This window comes from Gymnoscopelus braueri, assembly GCF_963280865.1.
Source record: "Gymnoscopelus braueri genome assembly, chromosome: 13".
Classification (NCBI taxonomy): Eukaryota; Metazoa; Chordata; class Actinopteri; order Myctophiformes; family Myctophidae; genus Gymnoscopelus; species Gymnoscopelus braueri.
Window position 1 is genome coordinate 42612727 of NC_137615.1, and position 12525 is coordinate 42625251.

Consider the following 12525-nt stretch of genomic DNA (forward strand, 5'->3'; position numbering starts at 1 on the left):
TATGAAACATGTCTCATGCAGGAGAAAAATTATAATCCTCACTTGTTGTGCAGGAACCACTAGGTGTCAACGGTGTCCTCTCTCTCTAGTCTACACCATAAATGTCTCAATGGAAGAGTATGTATGGAGAGTGGAGACCACCTCTAACCACTGCAGTTGTGCTATATTGTTTTAATATACTTAGAGTAAGTTACAGATGGGTTAAAATAACGTTTTATTCATTAAAAGAAGGATTGTGCACCTTTCATAGCGCAGAGGATCTTCATTGTGAAGCAGACACGCCTCCTGTGTTTGGTCTCCACCTAGTCCTGAAACATGACATGTCATGGATGAACTTCAACCTGGTGTTTGTGCTTTTTTTTAAATTTACGGCTTGTACATCTACATAAACGTTCACATTTCAAATATAAAGTACTCAAAACATGGTAGTGGATGTTAAAATTATCTACGGGGGCTTAGAAGTACCTGTATTTTCCGTATTGTTCAATAAAAAGCATTTTAATTTGATTGGTGGACATTTTCTTCACATGCTTTACACTTCGTGGCCCTATCGGTTGGGAGGTGTATTACATGCTGATACATTTTAACTCTTTGAGAAAATAGCCACCAGTCGGATTAAAATGCTTGTTATTGAACAATACGGAATATACAGGTACTTTTGAGGACCCGTACATAATTGTAAAATCCGTGGCCATGGTATAAGCACTTTATATTTGAAATATGAACGTTAATGTAGATGTGCGAGCTAAAAAGAGAGAAAATGCAAACACCAGGTTGAAGTTCATCCATGACGGTCGTGACAGACGACTGTCGCGTGATCCATGGCTAGGTCTCCGCCCACAGTATAAATAGCAGTGAGTTTTCAGGTGAGGCCGCTGTCAGTATCATTACAGTCAGTCAGACAGGCAGGCAGTCAGACAGACGTGTCTGTGGGGGAACATCTGAAGACGCTTTGATTCACCTTTAATCCACCCATTATTACTATACGGGACGGGACAGGACAACCTGAAGCAATATGATCATTTCTGTACGGACTTGAAAAGTGTAACACAGGGAATATGTTTTTATACATGTAAAGCATGTAGTTCAAAGGAAGATATTTTATTATTATTTTATATTATATCAACATGCATCCCTAAAGTGCACCTCGTGAAGTGGATTCTTTATTTTCATATAAACCCGACGAGCTATGGGAAAATGGGAGTTAACAATGGTAAGTCAAACTGTTTACAGAAATGTGTATTTCAAATTGATACATTTTGAATTATCTAGAATATTTTTTTTTAAGTCATGGACTGGGTATTTTATACAACTGTTTTGTGATCACGTCTTTAGGCAGGTTTTTCAATCAACCAAAACAGCAATAATATTGTGATATTTCTCCCTGATCTCATCTTATATTTGTTAGCCTGCTATATTATGATTTACCTGTGTTGTGTAGCCTACTCTAATTTGTCATCAATTCTCTGTAATATGCAAACTGGCTAGACTTCTAGGTCCACTCAGTCTTATGCTATAGAAAGAATATATGCTCCTCCTTACAGCTGTTGATGGTCAATCATATGTATGTAGGTCATGCTGGCAGCTGAACATTATACCATACTGTAGCTATAGTGTGGATCCACCTTTCTGTAAGCTACAGCCTATATGTGTGGCTTTGTGACTGTGACTTAGACCAGTGATTCTCAACCCTTTTCTTTTCAATAACCCTCAGTTTAATATACTGTAGGCCATTTCATACCTTATTTTTTAATCTCTGGGACCCATGGGATCTCCACTATAAAATCCTTAGTGTTCATTTTACTCTGAGAGTTACAGTCCTGTGAAGGGTAAATTTGGTTCCTATTGACTATCAATTGTTTAACTGGGGGTCCCCGGACCCCACATTGAGATTCAGTGGCCTACATTGCTCCTACTGTATATGTGTGGTGTTGTGACTGTGATTTTAGGCTACTTTAGTGTGCCTATACTTTAATGATCTGCCATTGAATTATTGTTCCATCATGATTCATGATGATCCAGTGGGCTGTGAGGGCATGATATCATGAGTTAACTATGAGAGTCGGTGTACAAATGAATGAAATGAACACTGAGGATTTTGCTGCGTGGGTTCTTGTACAACAGCCCCTCATGTGTAATGCAACTGGTGACATGGTTATTGTATAAAAGGAGCTGTCTCTTTGTCTTAAGAATTGAATTCACTTTGTTTTGGTTGATACCATCCTGGAAGTGCCTGTTGTAATGTTACCGCACAGCAAAATCCTGTGCGTGTTTTGTTTAACCCTGAGCCGAGGGTGTAAAAATGGACCTCTGGGACCCTCAAAGTTTTGACCGGGAAAGTATCTATGTCATTTAAGATTTATTTGGCTATTCAAAAATAGCAGATATCCTAGCTCATATGAGCTTGTAGATCTGCTATTTTTGAAAATGTGTGCAAATCTTTGAATATATATTTTTTAAGAGCAAACATTTGTAAAATATTTTGTTCCAGGGACCTCCAAAAAGCAAAGAATTTAGTTAAAAATTGTTTCAAATTTTGTTTTTATTCAAACCCCTCACTCTGTGCCGCGCTACGAGCTTGTATATCTGCTATCTGCTAATAGCCCAAAGTATAAAATAATGGTTATAGCTACAACCATTAATGGGTTAAACAGGATTCTGCTTTGTTGACAATATGTAGAACACTGGAGGCAGTGCTCAAATGTGTCATTAAAGATTGGGCAAACAGATAAGGGACAACTTCAGATATTTACATACAGTTGTCCATATCTAGAAATTTGCATTTTTATGTAATTAAATGGAAATTACTTAAAATGAGAACTTCTGAAAGGTGACAACAGGTAGCAGAATGGAATTGCACAGTGATGACATTATGAGTGGAGGAGGTTGCTAGTTGTTGTACATACTGTATTGTCAGTGCTTGGGACAATATTGGCCTATAATTTACATTGTAAATGTCTCACAAGCCTTCTATTGTCAATAGTGAAATTAAACATATTATGTTGATACTTTTGTTTGTTTAGTAAAGAGTGTGGGTGAGTTAGCCAGGGTGGACTTCTTCCACTCCTGACATCTCATCTGCATGATTATTGAATGTTGGAGACGGGGCAGATTTATCTCTTCAAACAACGTTTTCCGACATTTATATAACCTATTTATTGTTTATGAGAATCTCAAATTATAATATAGGTAGGTGTTGTGTTATTGTGTTAGGTATTGTGACAGTTCTAATGGACAATGGTGTGTCTGAATGTTTGTGTAATGTCACCAAAACTCCTCAGTGTTAATTCACCCACTTGTAACTCTGAGAGAGTACCAATGTAACCAAATGGACCCTTCAGGTTACATTTGTACAAACGCAGAGTTGCCAATGTGCTCTGTCAAGTGTAACCAACTGGCAACCCCCCTCATTAACTGTGATAATTTAAGAGGTGAGTAATGTTGTCATGTGTCCTTGGCGCAATGATGAGCTTGGAATAGAAGACATTATATTGTAAGCTGCCCACAAAACCTCCCCACATACGAGACACAAATCTGGAATCTGCATCTGCTATGGAACCAGTTTGATAAAGGAGGTCCGTGACATGATAACCTACTGTCTCCTGTGGCCTCCAGCCCAAGATAACACTATGTTCTAGCTAGTTTTGAACGTAGAAAGAAACCTTGAAAATCTGTAGGATTTACAGCTGTCTGAATTTTGAGCTTTTTGCTCTATGAATATGTGGCAGTGTAATGTTATATGAAAGAAAATAAGGAAAAGTGCAGTAGTAGTAGCAGTTGTACCCCTGCCAATAGCATTCAGAGTAGTCTGAAATGTGAGCTTTTTCCTCAATGTTATATGACTGATGAAAATATAGACACTTGGCTGGACACTTGACCCTTACGTCCCTATTTTGGGCATGTCATTATAGTTTGTTTGTTTTTTTTCTTTAAAAAAATTGTAGGTACATTTTTATTTTATTAGAAAATAACAGACTTAGACTCATACACAGACGGTAAAAATCAGTGGTGTTAATTTGACTATAACTATCAGAGTTAAAAAAGGAAAACTCTGTACTGTGTTGTCACTGTAGTTGCCACAGTCCAGAGGAGAGCGATTGTTTATTTATCTCGCTGTTTCCAGTGGTTTCTTTGTCTGCGTTTTTGATTTATGCGACACGGCCTGTCTCATTATACGACGGACAATCCCGCTTTCATTCAACACACAGCGGAACTTTTCAAAACGGCTGCATTCATAAACCCTTGTTCCTTTACATAATAATTGCGTCAAGTGCTCTTGTAGCATTCTGAAGGAGGCGTTCTTGTGAATGCACTGAGGGCTCTCACTGAAACCAAACGAGGTCTCCATGGCTGATATTATCATAATGGAAAACTACTGTGTGTTTTATCTAAATCAATTTGCGTAAAGTGAGAGTGTACAAATGGGACATTTTGTACACTCTCACAGTTAAATGAAACGGAAAACTTTCTGGTGTGGGTTGGGGTCTGAGAAACAAAATATTGAATCAAATGGGGGCCAGTGGCCTGATGCATATCAAACATGTCAAACTAGCACTGCAGTCTTTAGTTGAGAATTGTAGACCCTGGTGTGTCGGGTAGGACCCCTACAGTGAAGCAGTGCCTGAAACTCATAAAGCGCAATATCTCCTCTGGCCGAGTGCAGGAGACCCGGGTTTGAATCCCGGGTAGGACATCAAAGTTATGGACTGCAGCTTGAAAGCATCGTTATTTTTAATATTTTGTATTTATTTATTTATTCTTTATTATCAGTGAAGTGGAAGCTGGGCCCCATGACATACATCACACAATTAAAACAAGTAAACCGTTGCACCTCTTGTCAGTCCAAGTCCCTTGAGTAACGGGTCCATTTGGTTCCAGATTTGTGCACTCTCCTTACAGTGAACCTGTCATCGCTCTTCCATGTTAGCCACTGAAATGGAGAACTTGCTGACATTTACACAATGTTTAGTATTTTTATTCAGAACATTTTGCCTACGATGCACTAACCTTTGCTAATCCTGTATTTGTCCATAAACATTTTTTTTTATGTAGAAGCCCGATAGCCCTGGTCATTTGAAGGTGCTAACTGCTTAGTAAGCAAAAAACCCTTCAAAACAAACATTAAACGCTGTCGGCATGTGCATTTTAGGACACAGCGTAATTATTGGCTGTTGGGTGTGTTTTGACTGGATGGCTAGTCATTACATGCTACACAGTGTAAGGGCAGCCCATCACACACGCACTTCACACGCGTCATAGCCAACGCAAGACGAGGCTTCACACACGTCAGGTTCGTCCCACGATGTTTTGCGTATTATGGGCAGTGCCAGCCCAAAATATACCCAGAGTTAAAGTGGGCTATAGCCTGTTTTATACCTGGGGTATATTCTGGGCAAGTCCAGTTTACACTTGTACAGTTTGACCAGGGGTATATTTTGGGCTTTTACACCAACGTGAGTGCCAGTTTTCTGGTGTGTAGTTTGTTTGCTGGAGTGTTGGCTCAACGAAAGAAAACTACAAGCAAAATGGCTGCCAAGTGGGGTCAACGGCGGCACGTCTTTCCTATTGGTTGATACCCGGTCAAAGTTCACCAATGTTGAACTCCACCCGCCACATGCGTCAGAATTTACACGATTCAACCAAACAGCTATACCGCTCTCCCAAGGGAGAATCTCTTCACTGGCCAGTGGGGAGATATTGCTCATATGAGCTTCAGGCAGTACTACTTGGTCAACCAGTAGGTGTTCTACCCTACACCAGGGTCTACATTTCTCAATGAAAACATAAGGAGACCACCTCCAACCATGCACTGCACTGCAGCTGTATCGCAGCTTTAATTTGTAACTCTGAGAGGGTACAACATCTACAAATGATGATGTAATCAAATGGACCCTTTGAGTTGTTAAAGTATAAGTACAAGTACTCAGGATTTAATGCATGTGTTTGCGTAGCCACCACGAGACAGACATGGTGGTTTTGACTGGGAGGCTTACAGTGTTTTGTTGCTTTGAAGTGTGTGCGTGTTGTGTGTGTGCGTGTGTCCGTGCGTGCGTGCGTGCCTGTGTCCGCGCGCGTGTGTGCGTGCGTGCGTGCGTGCCTGAGTCCGCGCGCGTGTGTGCGTGCGTGCCTGTGTCCGCGCGCGTGTGTGCGTGCGTGCCTGTGTCCGCGCGCGTGTGTGTGTCTCTCTCTCTCTCTGCTGGCTGGGTCGTGCAAGCTGTTTGGTTATGGTGGTTTTGTTGCTATTTTTACCACCTCAAGGTCTCAGCCTCTGACCCTCCAGTGTTGTGACCAGTCACACAACTAAATATATTTTGTGTTGACCCATAACCGTACTGTGTATTTCAAGGAGAAAGGGCTATTTTAGACCACTGGAGGATATCCAAGTCGCAGTCTTTCTCAGTGTGCGTGACTGCCTCATGCTGGTGTAATTTTCAGTGTTGTACTCATTATACAGAATGGTCAATTTCTAATGGTAAATTTCTTTTTAATGTTGCAGTTGGTAAAGATGGGGCTGATTTTAATTACTTTGTGTTGCTGGTTAGCTTAACCTATAATGATTCCACCTCATGTACGTTTTGTATTAATAATCAAAGTATGTAAAGTAAAAGTACCTCAGAATTGTACTTAAGTACAGTACATAAGTAAATGTAAATAATGACTTTCCCCCACTGGAAACCAGTGCTATAAAACAACAACATCATCATCAACTGTTTTCCAGAACCCAGTTCAGGAGTGGTGTGATGAGTCTGAGGATGGGGTGGTGTACGGGGTCACTCTCCGCCGTACGCCCCTGTCCCCCGGCCCCGGCGGCAACGACGCCTGTCCCGGCTCGGGTTTCGTCAAGTACCGCACCTGCAAGGTGCGTCGCCTGAAGGCGGCCACCCTGGAGCGGCTGGTGAGCCACCTCCTGGAGCCCGGCTGTCAGGACTACAGCAGGATCTTCTTGTCCACGTACAGAACCTTCACCAGCACCACCGCACTGATCCAAATGCTCTTCCAGAGGTAAGACAACAGGGGAGGGAGGAGTTACGCCTGATTTCAACTTTGTCGTGTGGCGGTGTTGCACACCGAAAAGATCAATAATCGTAGTTTTTTTTTGCATAATCGTCATAATCATTTCCATGTTAAGAATGTTCATATATTTTCAAAAAACGACAAAAATAGTGGAAATAGCAGATCTACAAGCTCAAAACGTGTCGCAGTTTTGAGCTTGTTGATCGGCTATTTCCACTATTAATGTTCAATTGATAGTGTAATTAATTAAACGTGTTATTTGTCAATCTGCCCTGTGCAACTTTTGTTTACGAAGGCTATAAAAGCCAAACAGAAATTATTTTTTTAATTCATAATGCTCCAATAATGTTCAACGACAGAAACACAATTCAATCGTTAATCGCGATTATTTGTATGACAATTAATCGTCAAGTAAAATTTCATAACCGTGACAGCCCTATATCCATGTTTTAAGAAAACTTGTAGTTCCATGCGTTGTCTATAATAGCCGGATGCGTCTTTGCTGCGGCAGGTGGCAGAGACGGCACAAAAAGTTTTGATAACGCGGCAACCAATCAGAAGCGTGCGTTGCGGTGGTCTGAACTAGGCATGGACTAGGCATACACACGAAGGTGATGGGGATGTTTCATACATTTTTGTACACACCCATTTACCTGACACAAAACCTTAGAGGAAAACTACCATCACTTCTATCATCCATTGGAGCTCCTTGACTGCCTTCTATATACATCCTTATCCATCGACCTAGTTTCTGTCTGTCTAGTTAATGTTTAGTTGAACAACTAACCTGGTTACATTACAGCCATAACTCTCTTGACTTTTATTCGCACACATACACATACACATACACATACACATACACATACACATACACATACACATACACATACACATACACATACTAGGGGTGTCACGATACTCGATACGTATCGAAATCGAACCGAAAATGACGTTCGATACAGTGTGGACATGTGGACATCGAAATCAAAAGCCGTATCGCGATTCAAGGGTTAATTAAAAAAAAATACTCCCGCGCATGCGCACATCCGATTGCACGTCCGGGTGAAGCCATGCTCGAGTCGCTGTTATGTTTTTCCCTGCATCGCGCATGCGTGCTTACGACGGGGGAGAAAAAAAAAATATATATCGTATCAAAAATCGAATCGAATCGTGACCTTAAAATCAAAAGTCGAATCGAATCGTGGATTAGGTGTATCGTGTCACCCCTAACACATACACATACACATACACGGTATACACAACACACACATACACATACACACACCACAAATGAACTATTAAAGTTTGGCTCAGAAACTCTCAGGTGGTAACCATTGATATTTTATTCAAAAGGATAGGGGGCATGAAAAAAATCTGGCCAACAAAATCAATGCATGCCGTGTCCCGGCATGCATTTAACTCGACAAATACAATATTTGGTGTGAATGCCCTCAGACCTTCGAAGACGCAGATGAAAGGCCGTCCTTGAAGTTGCTGTATAAGCTAAATCACCATGTTGCGTAAGGGCCGTATTACACATACAGGCCTACAGTAGCCGCCCTGACTAAGCAGCAGTCTCCTAGCATCTTTGATGTCCTGATAATGAACACCTTGCAGGTGTGCATTACCTTAGGTCTGTGTACTACAAACATCCAGAGTGGCCTTAGTGTGCAGTTAGCAGGAGAGCAGGTTTGTGCTTGCAGAAAGACAGGGGAATATACAGTACAGTACAAGAAGATACACTGCAGGGTTATTATAGCTCACTAAAAGTAAGACTAAAACTAAATAATTGTGTTAACTAAAGCTAAAATAAAAAATAATGTAAAAATAATAAAGAAAAGTGAACAATGCAAAACTATCTCAAATTAACTAAAACTATGTAGAATTGCATGTAATCTTTGTTTATAGTTTTTCCACCATTATATCATGTCATCCTATGATTTTCAGCTTCTAGAAATCAAAGCTTTCCTCATAATACCTGAAAAACTAAAACTAAATTACAACCAAACTAACACCAGTCAATTCTTAAAACGAAAACCACATGCAGTTGTAAAACTAGCTAAAACTAAACTGAAATCAAGTGAACAACGAATGAATACTCGAAAACTATAATAACCTTGATACACAGAAGTCAGTGTTAATCCGTCCGTTTGTAACTCTGTGAGTGTACAAATATGAGGTAACATCTGTACACTCACAGAGCTAAATGAACCCTGAGGGTTTTGCTGTGTAGTGTAGATGGCCTGTGGAGAGGAGTGTGGCCAAGCCCACAGTAGTCCATTCACAGTGCCTGTGTGAATGTGTCCCTGTTTGTGTCTTGCAGGGACAATGCCGCCTCAGACATGGACAACAGTGAATGCTACAGGAGGTGGGTGGATGACTTTTCCCATGACAGCCCTCTTTCAACTCATATGCTGCATATGAAAGCGTGTGTTATTCTAAAATGAGAGGTCCGCCATCTGACAAAGTGGTACAACATCTTTGATAACAGTAAAACATTTTATGAATAGCAAAGCCCTTTAATCTGTTTCAAAACAACACAATTCCTTGATATTCAATTGATTGTCTAAAACTATGAGTCTTCAATATTGCAGCATCTGACCTGTACAATTAATTGAAATTGTATTCACTTAAGAATCCAGTATTTCCAAATAGCAATAATGGCCTGGAAGCCCCAGCATAATTCTTATGCTTGATTTATATTCGAAAATGCATTGCACTCAATGTGTTGTGAGCTTTTAGATCTGCTTTTTTATGGCTAGATCTGCGCTTTTCTGATTCATACAAAGTATAAATCAGGCTTTAAACAGACTCTCAATGCACCGTCTCCCCAGTCCGATCCTGACCCTGGTCCAGACATGGTTGGACGAGTACAGCGAGGACTTCAGGAGTCCTCCCATGCACCCGCCACTCAGGCTGCTGATGGATCACCTGCAGATCAGTGCGGCCGTATCCACCAACATGCGCTGCCAGCCCAACTTCTGTTCCTTAGCCGGGCAGGCAGAGGAACTGCTGAAGAGGTTCCAGAAGGAAGGTAACTACACCTCTGTGCATGTCATTGTGAATTTTCTTCTGATTACATAGTGTTACATAGTGTAAGGCAGGGGTCATCAATGTTTTTCAGGCCAAGGACCCCTTAGCTGAGAGAGAGATGAAGCAGGGACCCCCTCTATATTGAATTAAATTGTGTTTCAGATTAAACTTTATTTTTTTTAACTTGGTCTGCTCTTTTTTCCCTCTACACCTATACTCTTTGCCAAAAATAGCCGATCTATACAAGCTCACAACGCCTTGCAGCGCGAGGCGTTGTGAGCTTGTAGATCTGCTATTTTTGGCTAAAGTTATCCTCAGAAAATGGATGCTAGGGTTCAAGTGGTTAATGTAAAAAAAATCATATCACACAAAGATTTGGCGGACCCCTTGTTGAAGACTCCTGCTGTAAGGGGTTTGTTTAAGGTTTCATGTTTTTTTTTGTTTTTGGGACATTCATTTCTAATGAGAGAAAGATTTCCTGCCCTCTTTTTGAATTCCATATCACATCCCGGATCATATGTTGGGATTTAAAGTACAGATGTAATATGAAGAAATGCTGTTAACCTTGTTCGGTGATCTTATGGATGTTAATGGACAATTTGATTAACATTACTGTGCTGTGTTGACCAGTCTACTTGTGGCCTACAATCAGACGGACAGACAGACGGACAGACAGACTTTATTGAGAAACTCATTTGTCATACAGTAGCTTTACTGAAGTAGGAAACAGGACAGATACAAATTACAGCAGAGCGATATGTCTAGGCTTCAAGAGCAAAATAAACAAATAAAGGAGTAAGCAGATATTTTCCCCCATCCTTTAGTTTATGTAGTCCAACTTCCTTGAAACCGCAAATGCTGGGACATTGTATGAAAACTAATTTCTCTCACTCTTCAGCTGTAATCGTGTGATGTAACATTAAAGTTGAGTTTGAGGTAGTAACATACAGGAAGTAGAAATAAGATAATGTATACAAAAACGTATACTGTACATAGCCTGGTCTGGCTGCATTTATTCAAGAAATGAGAAAGAAAGTAGAAAGAATTGAAAGTGAATACCACAAGGTGGATTTTATTTCATTTAATTTCTTTGCTCATGTACTATGTCACATAATTGGATGCTTGGTATGCACTCCCATATGTTTCACATATTTTTAGCCTTGGTTTTTGATTTGTCAACGATGTTCCAGAAATGGAGACCACGAGGCATTCTGCCCAGGCAGATGTGGAACAGGAAGAAGGCTCTTCCGGCACGGAAGGTTTGGATTGTGAGCCCTGTCAGGAAGCAAGTGACATCATGGATTTCTCCGTGCACGCCATCGCAGAGCAGCTCACCCGCCTCGACTCGGTAAGTGAGAGGGAATATACTCTGAAAGGGCTTTGTCTCCGGGCTTTTGTCACCTCGCGATTTGACTTGACCTCAATCAAGAGGGGTTGTCAGGGTAACCACTTTCAACCTGGCGTACACACACATTTACACATACACGTTTACACTTACACACACATTTACAGTTTAATTGAGTAAAAGTACAAAGGTATTGGCATCAAAATGTACTTAAAGTACCAAAAGTAAAAGCACTCTTTATACAGAATGTCCCATTTCAAGTTTTCAAATGTATAAAAAATATTGAAAATAGCAGATCTACAAGCTCACCAAAAGAAAACGGACTAAATCCTTGTCCCTTCTCACTGTGTTCCAGGCTCTGTTTGTTAAACTGGTGCCCTACCAATGCCTGGGCTGTGTGTGGTCCCAGAGGGACAAGAAGCCCAACATGTCCCCCACCACCCGGGCCACCATTGCCCAGTTCAACGCCGTCACCAACCGGGTCATCACCTCCTTGCTGTGCCGGCCCACCCTCGGCAGCTCCAGCCCTCCCTCCTCCCGCAGGACTCCCACCAACCCGGCGCAGAGGGCCCGCATCATAGAGAAGTGGATCAGAGTGGCACAGGTTGGTGACAAGAGTGGCTCAAAGCCAAGGGTGGCGAGATTCAAAGAGCAACTTAACACCCCGGCTTAGCTTGAACACACCTCCTTCACCTATTCCAAAAATGCATGCCAGTGAGTCACGGAGACACACACACACACACACACACACACACACACACACACACACACACACACACACACACACACACACACACACACACACACACACACACACACACACACACACACACACACACACACGGTATTGTACACCCCTGGTTACATCAGGGGATCAGACCATATGTGACGCAATGTTGTTAGTACTGTGTCTGAGTGACACAATTCAATATTGTACATTTTAAGTCGATGTAAATACGCGACATCGAGCAATATTTTACGTCTATGCCCAGAATCAATTGCTGCTATTATCAAGTGGCAAGTATCTTATTTTCTTACTCGAATAAGATATTTTAGTGTTAAGGTGTATTCCTGTACAGCCTTTGACTTACATGTGTATGGTGTGACTATGCTTACTGTATATCCAGATTAGC

The 12525-nt window shown here is 41.2% G+C and overlaps 1 protein-coding gene across 2 annotated transcripts in view; it reads left to right on the forward strand.

The window, feature by feature from the left end:
* The first annotated feature begins 901 nt into the window (after positions 1-901).
* The window catches only part of LOC308099137 (ral guanine nucleotide dissociation stimulator-like 1), a 28953-nt gene continuing 17329 nt past the window's right edge, over positions 902-12525 (forward strand). For both annotated transcript variants that reach the window (XM_080447751.1, XM_080447752.1), the window contains exons 1-6: positions 902-1213; positions 6719-7002; positions 9338-9382; positions 9849-10048; positions 11238-11395; positions 11748-11996. In XM_080447751.1, the coding sequence (XP_080303877.1) occupies positions 1190-1213; positions 6719-7002; positions 9338-9382; positions 9849-10048; positions 11238-11395; positions 11748-11996 (960 nt within the window). In that variant the 5' untranslated portion in view covers positions 902-1189. The remainder of the gene's footprint in view (positions 1214-6718; positions 7003-9337; positions 9383-9848; positions 10049-11237; positions 11396-11747; positions 11997-12525) is intronic.